At 38.1% G+C, this 25,334-nt stretch overlaps 1 protein-coding gene across 5 annotated transcripts in view; it reads right to left on the reverse strand.

Annotated features, from left to right (window-relative positions):
• VPS13B (vacuolar protein sorting 13 homolog B) overlaps positions 1-25,334 on the reverse strand; it is a 434,757-nt gene that overhangs the window by 18,335 nt on the left and 391,088 nt on the right. For all 5 annotated transcript variants that reach the window (XM_077187531.1, XM_077187521.1, XM_077187524.1 and 2 more), the window contains 14 exons: positions 18,855-19,010; positions 17,266-17,529; positions 17,035-17,118; positions 16,693-16,868; positions 16,048-16,218; positions 15,175-15,376; positions 14,004-14,192; positions 13,419-13,565; positions 11,917-12,197; positions 10,295-10,422; positions 9,508-9,707; positions 6,888-7,006; positions 4,956-5,770; positions 552-728 (listed from right to left, as the gene is read on the reverse strand). In XM_077187531.1, coding sequence (XP_077043646.1) covers positions 552-728; positions 4,956-5,770; positions 6,888-7,006; positions 9,508-9,707; positions 10,295-10,422; positions 11,917-12,197; positions 13,419-13,565; positions 14,004-14,192; positions 15,175-15,376; positions 16,048-16,218; positions 16,693-16,868; positions 17,035-17,118; positions 17,266-17,529; positions 18,855-19,010 — 3,109 coding nt within the window. The remainder of the gene's footprint in view (positions 1-551; positions 729-4,955; positions 5,771-6,887; positions 7,007-9,507; positions 9,708-10,294; positions 10,423-11,916; positions 12,198-13,418; positions 13,566-14,003; positions 14,193-15,174; positions 15,377-16,047; positions 16,219-16,692; positions 16,869-17,034; positions 17,119-17,265; positions 17,530-18,854; positions 19,011-25,334) is intronic.

Below are 25,334 nucleotides of genomic sequence, written 5' to 3' on the forward strand. Positions count from 1 at the left end.
ATGGCACTGTTTGTACAGGCTTTGCAAGGGAAGAGCTCCTCCTGTTCCCATGGCAGGCCAGCCCCACTGTCAAATCCCATCCATGGACTCACACAGTTATGACAACTGTATCTACTACTTTTTTTTTTTTTTTTTTTTAATAATAAATATGATGAGGCGACCGAGTGTAGAATTTCTGATGGCTAGCAGAAGTGCAGAACACCTTTAATACTTCTGCAGTTATCACATGAAATACTTGCTGAGTGAATATCTATTTCCCACTGGGAGGTTTAAAATTCTGAAGTTTCTGAAACATTCTCATGCACTGCAGTAAAGTGGTGATCTGTTTAGTACATGAGACATTGCATGTGAGCTTGTTACATACACTCTAAGCTTAGCTAAACAGGAACTGTTTGGTTTTTGAGCCCTGGTACCAGGAATTTCAACTAGCACAGAGCAGCACAAGACAAGGCAGGGCCAGGAGACTGAAGGATGGACAGATTTTATTGCTTAAAACTTTAACAATGCATGACAACAAAGCAGTAGTTGGAGTAATAAAGTGAAAGCTCTACCTTTGGAAATGTGTTTTACAAATGATGTTGTTCCTCTGGAAACTCCACTGACAAATGCTCCTGGGCCTCTGGTCAGTCCTTCATAGGGGAGCCTAAAGAAATCAGCTATGCCATTCCCTATGCTTCTCACCAGACTAGCTGGGCTTCCAAGAATTTCCAATGATCCAACAACCCAGCCTGTGTGGAGAAACAAGACACATGTTACAGCTGCAAAAACTGCAGAAGCAGCAGTTGTGAAAAGGTTATTCCTTAATTATCTTTTTCACACTAGAATTCATTGCATTATGAACTTCCTTTGAGCAAAACACAGGAAATAACTCATCCACTATGAATTCAGAAATGGCAATCTTTCATACTTCGTAAATCAAAGAAATCCTTTTGGCAAACTCACAAATAGCTTTAGAATTACTTCCTTCCAGGAGCTTCCCGTATTTCTGCTAAAAGTGTGTGAGGGAGGCGGATGCGAGAGCCTCACAGCTACAGAGGAATGGGCTGCAAGCTCAGATGCTTGGGTTGGTTTTAGACACTATAAGGCAGCGTTGTGATTTCACATCCTTATGTGATAGAATTGTGACAGGGAGTTTACACTGATACAATGTACTGCTTTACGGGAGTGTGCAGGTCAATTGCTTGATGGAGTGTTAGGAAAAGGGATGCAGATTTTTGACAAGTGCTTAAGAAGTTATTTTAAATCCACCCCAACCCTTCTAAGCTGATCATTTTCTTTCAGAGTGCAGTGAAAGCCAGACAAATGTCTTCTGCTCAGTACAGTTGTGTAAACAGCAATGACATCTACATGCTGATTAGGTTACTCATAGGGGAGTATTCCTTATGCATATCCCAGGAGAAGTATCTGCAGATCTGGTTTCCTATATAAACGCAGGGTTGCCAGCAGCTTGCTGGATGGCTGAGCATGCAGCAATCTGTTGCTGGAAAGCTATTTGCAGGTCTTGTCTTTCTCAGGCTGGTAGGCAGCAGATTTATTAGGGAAACAGTGCTGCATAACTCTTTTTTTGGCAGCCCAGAGAGAGCAATTCAGAAATGGCAATAAATGTGAAACAGGAACTGTTTGGTCTTTGAGCCCTGGTACCACGAATTTCAGCTGGCACTGTCAGAGCGCACAAGGTGTGACAGGGCCAGGAGACTGAAGGATGGACAGACTGGCCTCCTGCTCTCCCATGAGGGCCCTTGAGCTGTGCTCTGCCCTCCTCATTCCCATCTCATCATTGAAAACTCCTGCTATCCAGATGCTTTTCTTGTTTTCTTTTAACCCCTCCCAGTCATTCCTGTGGAAGGCTGAATCATGAAACCAAACAGAAGAGAAAATGTTACTCATATGAAATGAATTAATCTCATACTATCATTCTAAGCTCCCGGAAAATCTATTATTCTTGTTGAATCTGTCCCACATTTCAGTTCTGGCAGGTTGAGAACTCCAGTACTTGTCATATGAAAAGCAGGAACCAGAGTGGACATAAGAGAGAGGGTGGGATGGACTACAAAAACAAAACCCAAGTGCTACTGGCAATTCAATGAACAGAGCAGCAACACACATTGTGCCCCTGCTGTCCTGGAAAGGAGCATCCCCTGGCAGTCCCTTCCTGCCAGGACCAGGGGAAGCCAGAACTCCAGGCTGGGTCTGCAATTCCCTCGCTGCAGGATTTTTAATAAATTACCTTTGCCACTGTATGAAGTGCTGAAAAGCTGGAGGGGTGGGGGAGGTATGTATAGATGGGAGAGATGTTCTTTCTGCTTTTTCTGATCAATATTATTGCAATAATTCCTTAGAACCTTTTTTTCCCCCCAGATATTCTTGACATTCCTTGTCCTACATGGTGGTGTGATGGCAAGTGGCTACAGGACACTGCAGCTTAGTGCCTTGGTGCCCTGCAACATCCCCAGCAGGCACCACCAGCCTGGCACATGGGGGACTCCACTCGCCTGCTGGGACAGCCAGCATTTTAGGAATGTAAAACAGAGAAAAACCAGGAATGAAAACAGTTAAACACAAAACTGAGGGGTAGCCTGGTATACCAGGGATGTTTTGTTGTAATCTGTCCATGCCTCTCAGGTTTGAGAAGCTCTGAGTGGATCATGCTCACCCTAGGAGAGTGTATGGGAATAATGTACAACATGCAGCACGGGTGACCCTCCTTGGCCAATGCCCAGAGCAAACCCAATGGCTCCTCACTGCCAGCTTGGACCACCCAACCCAGGGAAGAAGGCCTGGGATTAAGTCAGGAATAGGAGAATGAGGAACCAGGAACAACCCCTCAATTCACAAGCTCTGTGTGGCATTTTACTTTGCAGAATACAGTATCATGTCAGGTTACTATTCCCCACTTATGCAGAGTAATTGTATCCACTGACATGAAATGAAAATGACTGTATTAGCAGAGAGCCACTGAATTTTCCTTATAGAATTATAGGGTTAGATGTTGTACCAGGGATATTTTTGAATATAATTTTATTCGCTTTTATATAGGGGACAACTTAATTAGAAAATAATAGGAGATTTCCATTGCAGGTTTGGCTGATTTGAGATAAGCAATGCTAATCAGCATAATTGAACAGAGCTCTCCAGTCCCACCCATGGCTTTAATGGATTCTGACCACTCCTTTGCAACACACAGGGCAACCTGATGCACCCCCTTCAGCAAGCTTTGGGGCAAATCCTGCTCCCTCCCACAGGTCAGCAGTGGTCCTCCACACAGCTAAGGGCAAAAGAGTGCATATCCCTGAGTATAAGGTATGGCTGTATGGGCAGGCTGTCTGTGCAGATGCCACCAATGATTTATGCATGAGCAGAAGGAGGTTGAACAACCCCTATTCCAGATTGATGTAGTTAAAATGCAGGAGCACGAGGTCCTCTTCCATAAGAGACCAACTGTGCTAATGGTGAGAAAAAACTCAGGGTTTGCAGATCATATAAAGCTTTTTGCTTTATTTTTTCCTTCCTTTTTTTACTTTGTTGACACAGTCAGCTCTTTTGACAAGTGTCACAAAGTTTTCTATATAAACTATTTTCATTGCTAAACCAAGCATTAATCAGCACAATTCACCATTTTAATTATGATGACACCTTTCAAACAATACATTTTAGTTTTAGTACTTTCAGTGGGAGTTAAGTATATATGCATATGTATTTTCCTGAAGAGAAGTTCCACCAAAGCAAACCTCAGTTCCTAATACTTAAATCTGCTTGATTTCAGATACATCACTGATCCCAGAGCAAGTGATGGGGGAGAAGCATTTACACTGTGGACCATATTTGGCCACAGTTTCACTCTTAATTACCAAGCAACTAGACCTGCCCTTCTGTACTACGAAATTTAACTACACAACAAATCCAAACAAGCAGCAGAAAGAAAAACCTGCAAATTTTGCAAGCATAATATTGCAAGAAAATAATGAACTGGTACACTGCTCTGGTGCACAACTGTGCACACTGTTGTCACAATCAGCAGTGCAAGTCAGGCATGCACACAGTGAAACACAATGTCAGCATCTATAAACAGATGAAATGCACATGTACAGTTTTGGAAAGGGTGCACAGAAGTCAGGTTGCAGCTATGCTTCCAGTCCAAATGGAAGCATTAGGATCTCAGAAAATCTGACTATTAGTATTGCAGGAAAATAAATCCCACGTTTCAGTATGGAATATGTTACTTCTGTGTGATCATGGAGGAGTTTTCTGTCTCAGGCACAAATTCTGTGCTGCACCAATACTCATCAGAGACCAGATTTCATTACTTCTACATTAGTATTTATGGAAAAAAAAATGTACCTGATAACTTAAAAAAACTAATTGCTAGCTATTGATCCCATATAGGAAAAAGTTACTAACAGCAAACTTCATAGTTCTTGGATCAAAGGATAACAAACATCTGTGTGCCAGTTTAGATTGAAGGCTGTATGAAGAAAGACAGATTCCTAATCATAAACTGCAGCCAAAAGGAGTTTTAACAACAAAACAACATTCAGGCCTATAATTTACTTCTGAAGGCAGAGCAACATGCTGAATAATTTGATTAAACAGTGTTTTGGGGAGTTTATGTAAGGAATGTGGGTTGATTCTGACTAGTGCTATAATATAAAATGACAAAACCTAAGCCAGCTGGAACACATTTTAATGCTGTGTTCAGGGTTTCAGGTGGCTAAAGCCTTCAGGTGGCTGGCTAATGTCTAGCACAATGTTGCAAACCTTCCCTGGTGTCTGCTCAGCTATTTTACTTCCCTTCTGTTGCACGACAGGACCTGAATGGTGTCTGAAAGTATCGTTACCAAACAGTGTCTAAGGAGAACAAAAATTGTACTGCTACCATCCAGGGTACTCATCTTGAGCGACAGCCACAGAATCCTGGTACCCAATGAAAATGTTGCTCGTTAAGGAGAAGCACTGACCTGCTCTGAAAAGGGCTCCAGCAGCGTAATGCATGGCCAGGGCGTGCACAAGCTGCCTGGCCGTGGTGAAGATGGGTCCTCGCTCAAACACAGAGAAGGAGAGAGGGGTGTGGTCTGAGGCTATATACAGTTTCAATGAAGCATGAATACTGACAAGGAGATTAACAGGTTGTATTTTTAATCTTCTGAGTTTCACTGGCTTGACTAAAGCTCTTGCATGCTCTCTCACTTGTTCAGGCACTATCAGGATAGTATCTGAAGCACTGATGGATTTACAAGCAGTTTTGTTTTCTGGAAGATATGTATCAAACAAAGTCTTGATGTAGTAAACAAAGGTGTCTTCCACATACAGCCTAGCTGGTTTGAGCTCAAAGCTGAAGTCATTCACGTGAAACATGAAATTCTCTTCCTCAGAAAAATCAATGCAGAGTTTAATAAAGCAGTTTTCCTTATAGCTTTCCAAATCTTTGTTACAAACAATGAGGTTGTTCATTCTTGACCACTGCGCGGTTTCAGTTTTCTCTTCTTGGCACAGCAGGACTGCAAAATGGAAATTGGATTTGCTGTACAGCTGATTGTCCAGTTGCAAGTCTTCACAATACACTTGGAGACTATGAAACTGTGGGAGGCCTTCCACAGAGTCCTGCTGGAACTCCTGTGACAGGGAGCTGGTGGCTGGGGCCATGTGGAGGAAAACATTGTCCGCTGTGAGACGCAGGAGCTCAGATGACACTTTGTGGTTTGTAATGTCATCAAATGCAGCAAGACTCAACTGACTGATGAACATTTTCAGTGACAGGGTCTGCTCTTGACTTCTAGACAGGAGGGAAAAGAAGTTTTATTACTTCCTGTCTTTTGAGCTCACCTGGCATCTTGCTTGCTCGATAATATGTGGGAAACATTGTGTGAGTCCTGCTAACATTACTGGGATTTAGCAACCCTAATCACCACAGTGAGTACCACCCAGGAGGTATTCTAAGAAACAGGACAGTATATATCTATACCAGGGTTGTCTTTTTTATCATTCAACAGGATAGTTTGGACAGGAACATCTCTATCTATCAGTAATTCCCTATAATATTTTACAGAAACAGATATTCAAACATGCCACAGATACAATTTTCTGAAGCTTCATGTACAGCCTCAGATGTTTCACTGAAGGTTACTATTACAGATAATCATTTCACACAGCAAGTGCCCTCCAATGAAGCCACTGCAGTATTTCTGTGCTGATGGCATTGAGGGCCTCCCCCTGCAATGTAAACTGCCCATTGCCAAGTTTAACCAGCAAATGGACTATCAGGTTCTGCTGAGGACCAGTTGCTTGGGGATTAATACTTAATTACAATGCAAATAAAAACAGTACAACAAATTCCACTCTAATTGTAACAGGATTGCTGGAGGGAAAGCATCCTGCAGAAATAAGTAGTGTTATAATTGCACTTGAAAGAAGCTGAGGACCAGATTGTGGTGTATTATGGAAGTGGGGAAATCTTCTAAAGAAGGGTGTTATAATCAAGCATGATTAATTACTAACTGTAAGGCTATTTCCACAGCTTTTGCATATTAAATCTTTGGGGGCTTGTAATATTACAGATGGCAGGACCTGGCTAAACAAATTTTAAACTGATGAACACCCTCAAAATTAATTACTATGGAAAAGGTTGTTTTTTTTTTTTTTAATTAACAACTCAGGTCCTCCTTTTGTACCAGTCATCTAATGTTTACCCTAAAGTGACATGACTTTTGATGTCAGATTGTCCTTTTTAACTGTGATATACAAAGCCATATGGTCTAAACATATGCTACAGAGCATGCAGCAGTATTAAACAAAACAAACAGCTAGGTTAAAGTTTCTAAGTCAGTTAACACTTAGAAAGCTGACTGAGCTCCCAGCAATGCTTTTAATCATCTTTTATGTGCTTTATGTACCTGTTGAGGTTGTTACCATCAGGTCCTGCTCTTCCTTCTGGGGCCAAGGTTATCACTATTGCTCCACAGTGATGGGTGATGTCCACATAAACACAGCCAAAGCCAGTTAAGAACACAACCTAAAAGAGAGGGTTAAAAACACATGGAATGTAACCAAAATCGATATTTTTAATGTCATAAATGAATTTAATGTTATTAATGCCTTCTGGTTGAGATCTTTTACTCAAATCAGGATACTATTCAGGAAAAAAAGTCAGATTTCAGTGATTCAGAAAATAACTGCTCTGATACTTTAAGTATTTCAGTTATTCAGGGAGATGAAATTTGCATCTCATCATTCAACTGCATAAGTGAATACATTTTAATAAGACACTTCTCCAGAAAGAAAACAAGATGTGCTGGGGAGGGTGGAATTTATATGAGAAGAATAAAGAGGAAATTTTAATTTATGATTTTGGATTAAACAGAAAGGCATTTTCCTGGAGCTCTAAAAAATGCCACTTTCTCCTCTAGAAAACAAACCCTAAACTAGCCTTGTGTTGCTATACCCTAGCTCAGAGCTGGGTGGATGAATGGTTGATAGCATCATCTAAAACACATGAAGACTGAAAAGTAATTAACATTTTGGATCCATGAAAACTTGCATTAACAACTCAAGACTGAAAACATTATTAAGCCATTTAAACTGGTTTGTGAGAACACCTTCACAGGCAAGATGCCAGCATGAGAAAATGGCAAAAATCTATTGGAAAGCATAAAACAACTAAAAAGGCAGGGAAAATGAGAATTTGACAACAGGTTTATGTCTTGCTTACAGGTGTATGTCTTTCATACTGGACAAGTTGTCTTTAGAAATATCCTACTTAGAGAAGTGATGTACTGCTTTTGGAGCTTAATTCTGCAATATTTCCAAGTTTTGTGCTTCTCCAGAATATAAAAGATTAAGATCTTTTAAAGGTTTGGAAAATTCACAGCAGTCCTTGTTAGAGCAAGCTGGCTTCTCTTTTCTTGTAAGGTTACTATCAACACAACTGTTTACTAGATTGCAATGACAGAAGCTATAATATAATGGAATGCAAACTTGAGAAATAACACAAAGATATTGGGCTAGCACAGGTAAAACAAACAGCTATTTGTCTTGAAGAATCTTTACTGCTGTTAAGAAGTCACCAGAAGCAAAAACAATTGCAAGTTTAGTAGGATCAGCACTTAAACTGATTGTTAGGCTATTCATAATAACCTTGTACAGACAATTAAATTTCATTAATAAAATTTCTTATTCTTCTGACAATTACACATAAGAAAATTTCTACTTTTGACACGTCAGTTTTAATCCTTTGCTTGTCTGGAAGAGATTCACAGTCTTACATGGAATTGGAGAAAAAAGGACATGTACAGAATTTTCAAAACTCTAATTATTCTTAAAAAACCTCCACTGATCTTGAAGATTGGTCATTTTAAATTCCAATTTTAGATGATTCTGATGATAAAAACTTCAATATTTATTAAGGTATTAGTTTTAAGTAATTTTAAATTTACTTTCTAATAGAAAAAGAAGTATCTATCTGTGATCACATAGAAGAAATACAAATTACCTAAGATCCTTTAAATCCCAGTTATTTCACAACCTGAACCGAACTGTATGTGACACTATTAGTGTATTACTTATTCACTTATATTCATAGTTTTCAAAGAGAAAGACAGAAATCCTGGGAAAATTTTCAATGTGTACATCCTAAAACTTCAATAACAGAAGGCTGTACTTTTTTGGAGAGCTGTTCAAGTAGACAATGATCCCCAAATGTTGTCTTAGCATCTAATTCCTTCTAGGAGCCAGATACTTATAAAGAACCCTGGTCTGGCATAACATTAATGACTGAAATTTGAAACCCTGCATTGCTTGACTGGCTTGCTGAATGGAACTGAACTACTTGCTATATAACATAACACTCAATAATCAAGAGCATTTTGTGATTTGTGCCCAGGGAAAACATCTGAAACTAGTATTTCTTTCAAAGAGCCAAGCAGTTTATGTTGATTCCATGTAAACTAATGACTTCAAAGATGGAAAAAATTCCCATCAAAAAGAATTGCTCCAGTCAAGGAAGCTTTCATTTACCTCAAGATCCAGAGAAAAATAACAGAAGGCAAGAAAAGGGAGGGGTTGTTTTGTTTTAGAAAGACATGAGTAGCTTCTGTAAAGACACAGAGTGAGAATGACCGTGACGATTCCTACAAGATTTTAAGATAATTATCCTTTGATAATTAGGTCACCAAATTTTCCTGGATCCTGTGGCATTCTTTGCTTACAGAGTCCAGAAATTTTCAAGAGTGATTTTTCCAGGCAACACCAGGTTGATTAAAAAGTGAAAAAAAATCAGTGTTATAAAGCCTCTACGTTCAATCTAGCTATTTTCAAAAAGAGACAGTAAAGAAGATAGTCTGTGCTCTAAAACTTCCACAGGAAGAGGCTTAGCTAGGCAGGAGAGTTCCCAGGAGCTAAATAAAACCCCTTAAACCAACTGAAAGGATACATTTATTGCAGAGGAACAATGCACTGTGCAGGTCAGAAAGACAACCATTTATGGTGTGAATTAGGAAGTAATGTATAATGATTTACTTGTGTTCCTTGGTTGTTGATGTCCACAACATCACTCCATTCATTTACTAATTCATCAGATGACACCACTTTCAAGAGAATACTGGGCAATAAATCTCTTGTTTTGCAGTCTGGATAGCTGGAGATTTGATGGTAAAGTTCATGATGAACTGAACATTCAGCTGGAATCTTTCTACAGAAAACTTCAAACTTGGGTGTATCTGAAATGTTATAAAATATACAAGATCAGAGCCTTCTAAAACCTGTATGAAATCAAAACTCATCTATGCTTGCACAAATAAGAAAGCTTCTGTCTGAAATATTCCTAATAAATAAAAAAATTGCTTTTCTATCACTTAGAGTATTATATGTTTGGGTTTTTTTCCTTTTCTCTTTCTATTTAATAAAATTTCACAGAAATAATATTCCACTGATCATTACATTAACTTAATCTGACCAGACTTTTGACAATATATTTTCTTACATTTGCAAATCTGAGAAAATAGAAATGTTCCAAGGGAACATTACTGATGTCAGCAAAACTCTACTGCCTATGGATTTCCTACAGCTGGGTCACCTTGACAGCTGGAACCCAAAAGCCCAGAGACAAATATTTAAGTTCATACTCCTGACCTCACAATTAGCTCCAACAGCTTCCAGAGTCTCTCACTTTGAGGCAGACCTTCATGAGGGCATCAAGTTCTTGCTATAACCAAAACACCCACTGAACTCAATTTTGGACTAGAGATACAGTAAGATATGTTGTACTACAACAGTGCACTGTTTCTAATTATGGCATTGTACCTACCTTTGAAATTCTCTTTTACAAGCAATGGAATGGAGCACCTATTGTGGATAATGATACGAGGACTAGGATCCTCTGTAAGTGTTAGGTACGTCACGCCAAGATGCTCTTGGTAAGTCAGTGCTATAGCTCTAAAACAAAAGCAGATATTTTGGATTATGGCTCTTTTGGGTGAAATCTTTAGATATTATTACTCTGAACAATTAAAAACATTCAAACCTAGCATCTGTAAGATTTTTTATTATCAAGTTCCAAGTCCATAGATATTTATCTACATTTAGGCAAGTACACGTCTCCAACAGAAGAACACATGGAAACAGCCTAAAAAACATGAGAGAAGAAATTGCTTCATGGAGAGTACTCATGAGTTAAACTGAACATGTGTGTCTACAAGATGAGAGCCCTAGCCAGCAGAGATTTATATTAAATTAAAAACATGAGATTGTAGGTCCAAATTTCCAACATAAATCTTTAAAATTTTCCAGAAGAATTTGCATGGATACTTCTCTGGTACACATGAAGGGTATTTGAACAAATCCAACTGACTGCTCCCCTGGAATGATCCTCAATGCTATTGCTCTTTTAAATGTTAATGTTATGGATCATCACTACATCGGTTTCCAAAATGAATTTAGTTCTACTCATTAGCTACATAAAATATCTTCATGCATAAACATACATTTTTTTTTTTCTCTTGAGCAAATTTATTGGCTATTGCTAAAAACCCTTAACCTCATGGTGATTTTAAAAAATCCAAAGTCTGAAAATCTGATTAGGAATATGGGATTCTCTATGCTTGTGGCAGAATGATAAGGAATCCTTCCCTTATTGTTTCCATTAATTTTTTTTAAATCTGAAGTCTGTGTATCTGTAGTATCCAAAATGACACCTCTTGGACTCTGCAGAGGAACTGTGTGAGGGTTTGAATAATATCAAGCACTTCAGGGAAGAGAAAGATCACATCTCGGGTAATATATACTGATGTAGCTTCTCTAATTTCAGCAGATTGTTTCTTGCTTGTACCAGTATAAGCTTGAATGGATTCAGAAATCAGGTTCAAGAAATTAAGCTGCTCATCTGACAAGTCACTGGATTGCTATTTTTAACTAGCTGGCTCCATAAGTTTGTAAATAAGAATAAGAATGTACAACTGCACAGTTCAAGTTTTAAAATTTGAAATTTTTCCTTGCTATAATCTCAAAATAGTTTCATCCCTTTTGTCTTTTCTTCTTTATCCTCTTATTATGCTTACAAAAATATATGTCTACCTTTTATAAACAAAATCCAAATTTTTGTATTGTATTATTACACACTGTCCTTGAACTCTTAAACTGTTGTTCACAAATTAAAAAAACACCCTAATTCCCCAATATGAGCTCTTCATGCTCTTATTTGCATGCACAGAAAAAAATAGCAGGCCATACATTCTAAAAAGTGTACAACTTGTACATGGTCATATCACTAAACCATTTACAATAAAGGCATCAAAACCATCAGAAGATAAAAATTTTTAAATTAAAGTAAGACTTGCCTTTATATATGGGAGGCATGTGCTACTTTGACTTTTGCATTGCTCTCTTATGGTTTCTGACTAGCTAAGTTTGCTGTTGGAGAGTGCCCAGTACCTGGTGCAGAATCCGCCTTCGGTGCGCACGCCCGTGGGCACTGCCACGCTCTGCCTCGCCAGCTCCGCGCTCACCACGGCCGGGAGGCTCCACAGCTGGCGGCTGCCGGCGCTGCCCAAGGCCAGCACCAGGCGCCTGTCCCTGTCCCCCAGGGACGCCCCCGCGGCCGCGGCACCCGGCTCCCACAGCAGGTCCCAGCAGGGCACGGCGCTCAGCGCCTCGCCGCAGCCTGCCCCGGCCGGGCCGACGCTGAACACCGTACTGTCGGGGCAGTGGAAGTCCTGGAAATGAAAAAGGGGGTGGTAGCATGGCATGCTGGCTCCTAGAAGGAGGTTTATTCATGTTGATTTTGCACAGAACACTCTCAACTAGCCAATGACCACAACTAACTAATGGTTGCACTGAGTGTGCTGCCTGAAAGGCTACTTGGCCAAATTCTGCCTTCGGGGATAGGTTTGTAGCACAGCTATCTGGGGGTCCTGAGCAACCAGCTCTAGTGGAAGATGTCTCTGCCCATGCAGAGAGGGGTTTGGAACTAGATGATCTTTAAGTCCCTTTTAACCCAAGCCTTTCTCTGATTCTCTAATTCTGTGATCTACAGTTGGCTCTCAGTAGCACAACACAGCTCTACCAAAATCAAGTTACATTCCTGTAACACAATGGCGTGAACAAAATCCATTCAGGGTTACAAAAATAAGAATGGATTTTAGCCTCAGCATTCTCCCAGTTCCCTATATTTAGACTGCCACAAAATGTGTGATGCACAACGGTAGATACTGATGTGAAGAAAACTAAAGCAGAAGGAAAAGAATACAGAAACAGGAGCTTTAAAAATTTGCTCATCTGCCAGCTCTTCTATTAAGTTGGACCCTAAGAATTCTTTCCACATATTTTACTATAAATGTAATCTCCAATAAATATGTATAAATGGTTGATTAAAATATATTGACCATGCATACATTTTAGTTCCTGCAAGCTAGTCCTTAAATATTCTGTGAGATTCTTAGAAAACTGATATTCACAATTTGATGCAGGCTATGAAATACATAAACTTTGGGCACATCTCTAGTTCTGCAGCTTTGCTCAGATAACTGGAATCTTCCCAAAAGGAAAACAAAAAGTTTTCAGCCTGCCAGGCCAATATACCTCTTTTACACACAAACTCAGTAAAAATTCTGAGAACATTTTCAACAGCTACTACGGATTACATTGCCTATTTTACTGAAATGGCCATTAGTGCCTGAACAGATGGAGAACAGGCAGAACTAATTCTGCAATGTGCAAGAATTTGCTGCTTGCACAGATTTCTGAGCACAGTTAATTACTGGAGTTGAATTTACCCAGGATTCAGTATTCTAAATGATATAAATTACTTTATGATTATTATGTCTAAAGATTTCGGTTCCAACCTCTGCTATATGCAGCTCATCTAAATACAGTTACAGATATAAACAACCATTTTCCACAGATGACAAACAAAAACAGTATCTACAGTGTTTTACCTCTTCTCCTGAGTGGGATTTGGAAATAAAAAGCTGTGGCCTATAATAGATTTGATATGATGTATCATTGATTATTGTTGTCTTATCTTCTATCTGTAGAATTTGTATACCTTGTCGAACCATGGAAGAAATGCAGAATTCACACAACTGTAAGATAATGAAATTGTGATGAAATTAAAATTGTGATGAAGTCACACAAAAATACAAAAGGTAGTGAAATGTAGCAATAGAAGTGCTGCTCTCTTTCTAATCAAAGAAATCCTCCCTATATTCATGCACTTTGTAACTGGAGCCACATCACGTACTTTTGAAGTTGCATCTGTCAATGTTATCCAAACAAGATTGAAAATTCATTAATTCTTTTTCCAGGAGATATTGTATTATCTTTATGGGTTGCACAGTATGTTTTTGGCAATCTAATTCTTTAAATTATATTTCATACATTGTTTATACTCTCTTTATGTTGGACATATATTAACATAATTAGGGAGAAGCTTTCACACTGCATACATTTGATTGTTTTATCTGCTATATGACTTTGTTTTTACATGATAAAGTTACAAATCATTATGATTTTCTTCTAACCTTTTGATGACCTGGAAAAGCACCAAGTTTAATTTCAGCTTCAACAAAACCTTCTTCATCCAATGTTACTACTTCCTCATTATCAGCATCCTTCCATTTTGGGGAGGTCACATTATGAACCAGTTTAATTGCCACTGATTTGTGCACAGTATTAGTGTTTGCCCAGTATATTCCAACCTGAAAAGCTTCCTGCAAGTGAAAAAAGGACTGATCGTCAGTGGTTCACAATTTGATACATTTCTACTACACTTCTAAATGCACTTTCCAGTAGGCAGTGAATACAATTTCCTGCCTTTCTCCCTCTGATTCTTTCTATGTGGTACAAGGATAGATGAAACCACAAGGTGGATAAGGAACTGATCCTCACAGGGAATCAAGGCCGTGGTCTACACTGAGATGTGTTACTAGGCAGACCTTTTGTTTATTAACAGACATACATGGGGGGAAAAAGATGACAGAATAAACAGGAACTATCAGATTGCTCAAATGGAATTAACAAGCTGCTGTGTCAAATCACCTTAAATATTTCAAAATTAAAGAATATAAGAGTTATAATTAAAAAAAAAGTGCATGGCCAAGATACATGGGAAGATCTGTTACACTGAATTAAGGAAGGCAGGCATTCTAAAAAAAATCTTCCTCTACCTTAATCCATTCTGTGTCATTATCAACTTTTCTTGGTAACATTAAAAGCTATGAAATAACATTACACAAAGTGCTCCCAAACCAAATATGCCTTTCAGGCCGTCAATTTTGCTACTGTGGTCAACAATTTCTCAAGTGACACATTGACACAAAGTCTTTACTTGGCCTTTATAGCAACATTCTTGGGCTGCTACCTTACTGCCATGCTGCAGATTCTTTGGCTGAACTGAGAGGAGGGGAAAGGCAGCTGATGGAAGGAAAGCCTTCTTCCTACAGTGTCTTGTGGACAATTTTTAACTATGCATCTTTAGGATGTTGTTTTTTTAAACATTGCTACCAAGTATGTTGTGCTACCCACTGGGAGACTCAGTCAGTGGGGTGAATTCCCATTGTTATTGCTAGTCTTTATCATATGACTAACAGACAAATAGACACAGTAACTGGAAACTGGGAATCATCTGGAGTAATAACAATTCTTCGGTGTGCTTAGCAGACCTGTGCCTGCTAATGTGAATGGCATAGTTACCTTGAAGTTGGGAGGTATAATGACTTTCCCACTAGGTACTTGAAGAAGAATCTTCTCTCCTTCAAACAGCCAGAGGTCCCACTTGGACTGATTGATAAGCAAAGCCCAGGGCAGGAGTTCAATCAGCAGAGTTCTCACACAGGGTTTCCACACTGACAGCTTTACTCGCATTGGACTATCCCACTGGGAGAGCTGTTCATTGCTGTCAAGAACAAATAAGCAAAAACTTAAAGTCAAAGGAATAATGAATTCAAGATTACAAATGCTAAGGTGTCTTCTTCAGAAATTTACAAGGCTTTTCTGGTTGTGAGATAGAAAAACTTCTCTTCTTACCTTATCATTCTGGAACACACTGAGGTGCTGTCAGAAAGGTCTAGATAAGTGTAGGCTATAAAGGCATATTTTTAACTCTACAAGCTCAGCCTGAATTTAGTCAATTAATAAATGCCTTAACAAAGTTACCACTGTCGCTCAGGGCTAAACCTGTGAACTTTTGTAGTCATCAAATCACATTTCCTTTCTGTTTCCCCAACAACTACTTGTACAGCAACTCCCTGTTTCTCTACTGAAACAAACAGCAGCTGAATAAACAACAGCCTCTAGAGCTGGAGTAAAGAAAGTGCATTCACAAAAAAATGGTTCCATTTTTAAAAAATCCATACTGATGCAATCTTCTCAGTGTAAACAAGGGCAGCCCCGAGGATGACCTAATTTTTTTCCCCAACTGCCACAGATTCTGCAGTTTACATGCAGGAATTATGTAACTGCTGAAAATATATACAATGTTCATCACATATAGTCTTCCAGAATGTGGTTTCAGTTTATTTGGAAAGGCAATGTAACAGTCATGAAGAAGGTTTAGCAAGGAATTACCTGTCTGAATCCTTCCTGTTATAAGGCCATGCAGGCTGAGGAGGACTAGCAATGCCATAGAACTCAGAGAGCACTTGGCCCACGCTGCCACCTGGATTGGATTTACTTGCTATCTGTTTAATCAGAGTGGTTGAGATAGGGACTGCACACTCGGATGGATCATCTTCTTCCCTGTTATTGAAAACAAACTCAGTCACTTGCACAATAAGATCAAGCATAAGCATTGACATTTTCTCTAATGAGGCTTCCAAAGTGTACTCTGCAGCAAGAACACTCTCATGGATGAATCAAGTTACGATGTCCAACAAGTTCTTGGGAATTTACTGACATGCATGGATTTGTTATCACACTGTAATGACCCTAAAAACTCTTCAGTATTCTCAAAAGACCATTTCAAGATAATTAAAAAAATTTATTTTTTAAAACACAAGAATATGGACTGCTTAATTAAACAAATGCCAGTGTGCTTAGGATAGTTACAACAAATTTAATATTTCCTCCGATAAAATTTCAGCTACATATGCTTATTCAGTCATATCCCCTCTGGGCATGGCACACTTTCGGAAAAAAAAATGCAAAAGAAGTTTAAGTTATTCTTTCTTTTCCATAAAAATGAACCATTTTCAAGGAAAATGAGGATTTTACCTGGCTTGAAAAGTCAGGTGGTGTGTAAGATCAGGTTCTATATTTTGCAGTGCTTTCTCTTGTCCTTTCCCTGGAATCACTTGTGTTTCATTCAGTCCCAGGCTTCTTTTCTCTATATGTAAGATAATAGGGTCTGGAAGATGGCTCCTTACAATGAAAAGAGGGCTGAAAACAATCTACGAAAAGAAAAAAATACACCGATTTAAAGCCAATTTTATTTCAGTATTACAACGTTGAAACAAACTATTGATAAATGTTTACAGTGGGTCATTCTGACCTTAATTTATTATATGACACATAAGACTTTAACATTTAGATTTCAGAAACATTAAATGTACTTACTAATCGCTGTTGCACATGTGAATTGGGCTCTAAAGTCAAAACTGTGCACCACACATATGTAATTGAACTCTTTGAAGATGGTACCTGTTTGTAGAAAGATCAGTATTACACTATCATTATTCAGGATAACATTCACTATTTCTTTATATCAAACAGAAGTCTAAATGTGCAGTGCTCAATTCTCTCAGCCATTTTTAATGTTCTATTCCACATACCCATTTCTCATCATACCTGAATGACAGTGCTGTGTTCTGTGTGTTTAGAACTTAGACATACATCTTGGGACCAGTCTTCATCTCCTGTAGATTTCACGCTCAACTCAGTGAGCTCATTGTTTTCTAGGATATATGAAGGCAATTTCTGCTTGGCTGCAAGGCAGTTGATGTGTTCTTTAACAACAGCCTGTCCATCTTGACTAATGTAATGCTGAACCACTTTCAGTTCAATACTTTCAGAAAGGTAACTACAGACTGTCTGTCTTCCACAGATTAGGATCTAAAACACACAAGAAATACAGCTCTTATGTAAACAATTGTGAAAAAAATAGTCAAAATTGAATTAAGAGAGTGAAAACCTGTAGAAGAATAATCTCACTGCTTTAGGTTTCCCCAAGCACTGCTGGAGGCAGTGAGTGGTAAAACATTATTTTTATTGGCCAAATGTATGTCCAATTTCATAGAAATCTAGGCATTAAAATGCTTGAAATATTGCAAAGGCAGTATCCATGCTTGAAAGAAACACGTATCCACTTTCCTTCCCACTGAACTCAGGAGTACTGCCCATGGCTGACAGTTCTGGTTTGGATTTTAAGAGTTCTGTGATGGTCTCTGACTGTTGAGACATTTCTGAGCAGTCACAGGGATGTACTTCAGGAAGTTTTCTATGGATACCTCACATTCCCATCAAGCCAATGATCCAGAGCTTTCACAGTATGTCTGCCATTCTAAAGCTTCTAATTTCATTAGATGACTGTAACTGTTTCTGTACTTAAATGCACACACCTAGAAAATGACCAGATTAGACTTGGCGTTGTTGCTGTCCATCATGCATGAATTGTTTACTGTAGAGATGTACCTGACTTTTTCCAAGCTATACCAGGGAACACCATTCCATGTGTATCCCTGCTGTACAACCATCATAATTCCTTTTTTCATGAATGGGGCCACACAGCATAGCTACAGCCCACCATGTGAAATTTCAGCAGGGCTTTCAGTGACACCAGGCACTGCTCCTGTCTGGTAAGCTGTACTGTAGTTGTGCAGTACAGCTCTGCCCATCCATGAGCTGAGCATTTTCTGTCCACCACAAGCTCTGGCTTCTGCCAATGCAGGCAGAATGGCTGCAGTGTTATTACACATCTCTTTACAAAGATAGTAAAGGGAAAGTTATTGCACAGCCGCTAATTTTCAAATGTTAATTTGGTAATTCTTTTACTTTAAAAAATATGTAAGCCTGAATTACTACCCAGAATATATTATGAACAGTTTCTTAAAAAAATTAAGAGAAAAATTTGTTTCTCAAGAGCTCAAAACATGTAAGAGATTATGTAACTTAGCACTGTCAGAACTTATGAACCATGCAAAGGGATGTTTACTGGAGCATATAAAATACATGTTAGTAACTGAGCTTTTAAATGCTAAGATTGACACCAGTGTGAAGAAAAAGGTTGTAAAAATTCCCCAAAATAGCCCCAAAAGACTGCTATACTTGTTTTTTGCAGATCCCAGTAGGAGAGAATAAATAACAAAATGACTAATTCATGAATAGGCAACAGTTTAAATTACTCATGTTATTTTTTCCTAACTGGATCAAATCCTTACTTGCTTCTGCACTCCACTGAGCTGCTGAACCTTGATAATAAGTGATGCTGTCCGGCCCTTGTACTGAATGGTGCGAATAAAGGTCCCTGTATTGTCCACACTGAATGGCTCAGACCACCGCCAGTTTCCCCAGCCTTCGATACAGATGTGCAACAGCTGGAAAGAAAGAAATTACTACTTCAATACATAACTGGGAAAAAAAAAGTGCCTTGCAGTAGGATATAAATTCCCATGACAGAGAAATATTCTTGGTTTGAAATCTCAGCAATGCTAAGCACACCAGTTGTCTGAATGATCCATTCAGTCTGTAATTCTGTGATTTCAGACACAATCAGAAGAAGCAACAATACCATAAAATGGCTCTGAATCATGCATTTCTATAAATTACCTGCTTTAGCAGTACGTTTAACATCTAGGCACACAACTGTTCACAAAAAAAAGGGCAAGTAGACTAGAGAGCATAAAACAGGAAATAAGAGATTTTCTTCACTGCCTTTGAAATTGTTCTAGAAGCCCATTCTATTACCAGCAAGGTGATATGAATGCAGGTCCATGCCAGATTTTTTGCCTCCAGAATAAAACAGAAAATTACGAATATCCTTCCCTTCAAAAATAAAGAAGGACTTGTATAGCTTGCATGTATGTGTCTGTTAAATGCAGAATGTGGTATATTGCTGAGAGATGGGAAACATTTCATTTCTTACACAAATGTGGTGGTAAGTTCAAGCTTGACTGCATGAGAAGAAATTTAACTGCATAATTATACTCCCTATGTGATTCATTCCGGAAAAGGAGTGGCTTTTTTCCAGTTTAACTTAAATCACTTCCAGAGCAATACAGTCTTTCATCATTTGAAGAGCCTTTCATCCATTTACCCACCATACGCACTTACCTCTGTCCCATGGAGATTCTTTAAGCCAGAGTAGTGAAAATTGGTACTGTTCCATGTAGGTCAATGAAGTTACATAAATTTACACCAGCTGAAGATCTGGCTATTTAGCTCTGTATAGATCTTTTGTGGCTGTGCAAACTTAAGGATGTGAGTTATATATAAGGGATCAAAGCAATAAGCATTCTGGGTAAAATTTATTCTTTGCAGAGGGCCAGCACAGAGCCTAAGCATCACTTAAGTTCTTTAAAACAGTCATATGAAGGCCTTGTGGGAGTTCTCTCTTGAGGGTTGAGTTTCACTCTGATTTTGGACATCTGTCATTAATTAATTTAAGTAATTGAGAACAGGATCAGGCCCAAAGATTGATTAAAACTGGAACTTGTAAATACTGTGTTCTTCCATGATTTGTTTCCAGAAAGGGATATCATTCACCATGGGTCTGGTCAGTTGGACTTAGTGAAGGGCTGGATGTTGGGGTTTCCTTCACTGTTTTAAGAAACAACCACAGCAATAACTTTCAAAGATATTACAACTCAGTAGCCTGTTTGCAATTTGTGGTATCCTCAGCACAAGTTACACACAGAACAATAACATCCATTCAGTGGGTGGCTTTTGAATTTGCAAGAGTGATGACTGCTGCATTCAGATTCAAATGAGTTTTATGCTGGAAGCACAAAGGCTGATACGTGCCCGTGTGTGCAAGGACAGGCATCTGGATGTGCACACGTGTGGGCACAGCTTTATTTTCAAGGTTATGTTGAGGGATGCTGTACACTAGGACAGCCAAACTCATAAACAAACATGTCACTTAGATTCTGAAGCACTAGTTAAAGAAAAGGAAAAAGAAAACAATAACAAAAAAAATCCAATTGCAGTGGCTGGAATCTGTTCAGTTTCTCACAGAGGCAGCTGGGAATAAATCTCATCACATATGAAAATTAGGAGAAACATGAAAACTGTTTACTTTGGAGAGAATGGTAGCTGGAAATGACAGCCAAATAATGAGAAAAGGTACTTAAGTGGTCAGCCTCAGCTTCAGGCCCACAAAATACTGTGTGCTCCAAAGACAGACGTCATGTAAATGCCATAATTGACAATTAGTAATTACATGTAGCTACAACACTAGGATGTCTCCCACCCTGTATAAACAGCTTTGCTCACGAGTTGAATGTTCCCAAGGAACATGCTGTCAGCTTTCCCTGAGCAGTCATTAGCTCCCAAATGCTGCCTTACTAATTTTCTTTGTAGTGATTAGTCTGCATTTAACTTCAAGATTCAGAAAGAAAAATAAAGAAGAGCTATTGGCATTTTCTTATTTAACAAACATACAATTTGCATACTGGTAAAAGTGAAGGATACAGCCTTCATAATTTACTTTAAAGATATCTAATATATTTGTATTAATGACCTAACAGTATAAGAATTGGGTGCTGTGTAACTTTACTTTTGAGCCAAGAAACTGCATTCCATGAAAACAAAAAAAGGATCTCTGAATGATTATTTAAGTGTGAGATTTCTGGAAAAGATGTCTAGAAATAATAGCAGTGATTTTAGAGAACTAAGTAATCAGACATTAGCATCATTTTAGCAGAAAACAGATTTACAGATTCACTCAATTTTCTAAATTGGAAGGGACTTGCAAGGATCATCAAGTCCAGCTCTTAAGTGAATGGCCCATACAGGGACTGAACCCAGAACCTTGGTTTTATTTGCACCTCACTGTGACCAAACAGAAATCAAAGTGACCTGATACTAAAGATTTGCAATAATTGTCATTAACTCTTTCATTGATCAAGCTTTATGCTAATTCTAAGAATTTATTAGACACTCTGTTCAAAAAAGTTCAATGAATATAGCTAGCTATGGGACATATATTAGGAGAAAAGAGAATTAATTGCATTAAGGTATAAAAAAAGAGACTTCAAAGCATCCTAAGAAATACAATCCATTGATAAGCGAAAATTTGTAGCTTAGAGAGAATTTAAACAGACTATCTATTGTATACGTGAAGATAGGCACTCATTAGTGTAAATATTTGATTTCTGCATTTTCTGTCAGGGAAATAATACCAGCAGATAACCCAGAGAGTTTTGTTTTGACTAGACTTGGCTGGGGCTTGGATTTGTAATTCTTAGCCATTATGGATTTCTGTTTTGAGAGGAATAGAAATTACTTCAAGGAAGGCAGATTAAGATGAAACTGCTCTTACTGGAGCAAATGGCTAGAAAAGCATTATCTTTAAAATAATGTCTTTATCATGCCTCTTCACAGAATGTTTCTATGTGCTCCTCTAAATTTACTTAGGTTTTCAGCTAGATGTGTGAGTGAAGGGTATGATCTGAGTAAATAAAGCTGTGTGTCATATGACAAAGCATAAGGAATAAAATGGGGGATTAAAAGTGAGACTAAGAATTCAGCTTGTCCAGAAAAGGCATCAATTTCCAGCTGTATAAGTAATTTAAAGCTTGAGCCTTTAAAATGCTTAGTGATGCAAATTTGATTTCTACTTTGCTTGTAGATTCACCAGACTTAGCTTGGTTTCACCAAGGTTCTTTAGACTGTATTTGTCTTCTAAGTGAAACTAGGAAAAGTTTTTTTGGGGGGAACAAGGGTAATCGCTATGAATTATGAGAGTTTGGGAAGAATCAGGTGAGGACCGGGTAAATGGTGTGGGGGCAGTTGTTATTTTAAAAGATAGAAGATAGTAAAATAAAAGCTGTGATAATGCAGCAGCACAGAGGAAATGTAGCTCTGCAGACGGAGCTGAATTCTAAGACTTGAAGCTAAAGAAATTTTTAATTGAAAAATTAAAAGAGAAGCTTGATTTGTATTTTTTACTGTGTTTTCACAATACAAGGTGGCTCTTGATTAGGATTAAAATACACAATAATAAAACCAACTAGTATTTGGAAAAACAGTGAATGAAATATTTATTCTGCATACTGTCAACTGCAGTGGCCACAAAAGTAGCTTGAACTTCAACATCACCTGCAAAGCAGACCTGAACCTCACAGGTACAAACTCACCCTAGACATTGCAGAAAAGTCTTTTGGTTAATAAGGAACAGTAACCAAATTATAAATGTTCATGGATAATATTAATCCTTATCTGCCCCAGATATTATCTAGAAATTCAATTACATGTAATACAGTATGAGCATTGATTTAGAATGCAGGAACCCCCCAAAAAAGCAATAGTACTCTTCTCACTGTGTGAACAGTATAAAATAACATACAGCTTTTTTTGCCTGATGTTGTTCTCTAATGACCTGGGAAGGATTATGTAAAGTACAAGAGATTGTTCAGAGAACTTGTAACCTTCCTCAACAGTAAAAAGAGAAAATATCCCAATAACAACTGATATATAGGTTACAGTTTCTAAGGTTTGAACCCAGAGCAGTGCATGTAATTTTTCACATTATGTAACCCAATATCTAAAAGAACAGCAACTTGGAAGTAAATAACAATGAATTGTGATCCTGCTGCAACATGAATCAAAATTTGGTTTCAGTCTTTTTGTTTGGTAGAACGAGGGGGAAGTTCTCATATAGCAAATTTGTTATTTGTAAGACTACAGTAGCCTTTAAAAAGTATGTTTATAAAATTTAGAATTTGTGTTCACAGACACACTATTTAAAATAAGAAAAATTTTAAATATGTTCCAATGAAGGTACTAATAATGTACTAACCAGTACTAATATCTCCTCAAGACTTTGTTAAATGTATGATCAAAAAAGTGATAGATATATTTTCCCTCAAATTCTATAAAGTAGCAATAAAATGACACAGTTTCAGGCATATGTACTTACTTTGATAAGAAATAAATGTATTTTATTAATACCCAAATTCTCATTGAAGTCATTGCCCAATTCAACATAGCAACTGATCTTTTATCCATTGTAGCTGCTGCCTCAAGTTAAAGACGATGAAAACTGAAAATGTGTAACTGTTACTGTAACCCTGGAGGGAGAATACAGAAAGGTTTGAGAACTGCTACTTTCTTAAAACTTCTACTATGCAACATTATGTTTTGCATAGAAAGCACACCAGTGAACTTAAATCCATCACTCTGGGCTTCCTCAGAGGACTCTGCTGAAATTTGAGTGTGGGGAAAACAACTAGTAATAACTAGCACATTATAGACAATTTCTGCTGTCTGTTCATAAGCAAACAATCTCTGCAGAATGCATTCAGGGGACTCTCACATGGATTTCTGGTTTTTACATTTGCTGTGATCCCTAGTGGGACCCTCCAATTGCCTACTGTCTTGCAAGACAGAATTCCTTAACTCTGAGTAAATTACTAGGAAGATCTGATCTCTTCTAACTTTAGAGTTTCACCCTATGTATCATATGCTCCAGTTCATCTAAAAAACACAGCTGTCTTGGAGACAAACATAACTTTTGATGTAACTTGGGCCCATCCCACAAAACAATGTGAAGATCAAGATAAGGAGTGCAGACTTGATCCAATAATAATGTAGGAGCCAGTGTTGTCTGTAGAGCACAGGAATGATGTATCTTCTCTTCCCTTTTAGTGATATCTAACAGACCTCTAACTTTCATTAAAATCTGCAGAAGGAACTCACAAAATCTGGCAGCTTTAGATAGAATTGCTTAAAGCCTCAAATACCATCAGTTTTGGACCTACCCCAGCTCTGAAAGGGACTATACAATTGGGGGTGTCTTATCCCTAAGGGGGGCCAAACCCTCATGAAATCTGAGGAAAATGTGGGGGATGGAGTGGTGTAGAAGAGTGAACATCGGACCTCAGACTTATTACTGAAATCTTAGCCAAAGTAGCGAGACTTGCAGGAATCAGAGTGAAAGTTAAAAGGGAAAGGTTAGGTTCCCTGAAATGTAAAGGATCCAGGCAGGGAAAAAAGGAAGGAAGCAAGGAGCTTTAAGTTAAGCCAAACAGTTGGAGGGACACCATCAAGAGCTGATAAATCCAAATCCTTGGTGCGCTGTAACTGTTTTTGTAACATAAAAAAGTTGAAATTTTTAAAAGTTTAGCCTATAGTTTCATTAATAATAAATTAATTCTAAATGTAAATAAATCGTTATAAAACTATCTGCTAAAATATATATTTTAGGTGTATATATATTTAATCATGTTAAAGAATTTAAATGGGCAATTACCACATCTCTATTCTTAATTAGCAAAAGAAAAATGGAGAATTTTATTGATGTGAATGTAGAAGAAATACAATCCTTTTAAAACTATTTATTTTCATTTAACTGAACTGCCTTGCCATACTAAAAAAACATTTTGCAGAGGTTAAATAAAGTATTTCATGGCAACCGCTGCTTCTTAGTGCCTGTGTAACAAGAAACATGAGCCAGCCAAAGTTGTGCAAGTTGGTTTTCTTTCCCAGTAAGAGAATGTGGTATCTAAGACCTTGTCCTAACTCATTTTATCCCCAAGAGTAAGTCAAGTAAGTCAAGTATGAACTAATGCCTGGAGGGAAGTCCCTGACTCCAGAAGTATGGATTATTTCACATTTATCTTACAATCTGCTCTCAGAGTTCTTAAAATTCACTAACTTGGCAAGTCAGGAATTATCATGAGAAATGAAATAATTTCATA

This window comes from Agelaius phoeniceus, chromosome 1 (genome assembly GCF_051311805.1).
Source record: "Agelaius phoeniceus isolate bAgePho1 chromosome 1, bAgePho1.hap1, whole genome shotgun sequence".
Taxonomy (NCBI): domain Eukaryota; kingdom Metazoa; phylum Chordata; class Aves; order Passeriformes; family Icteridae; genus Agelaius; species Agelaius phoeniceus.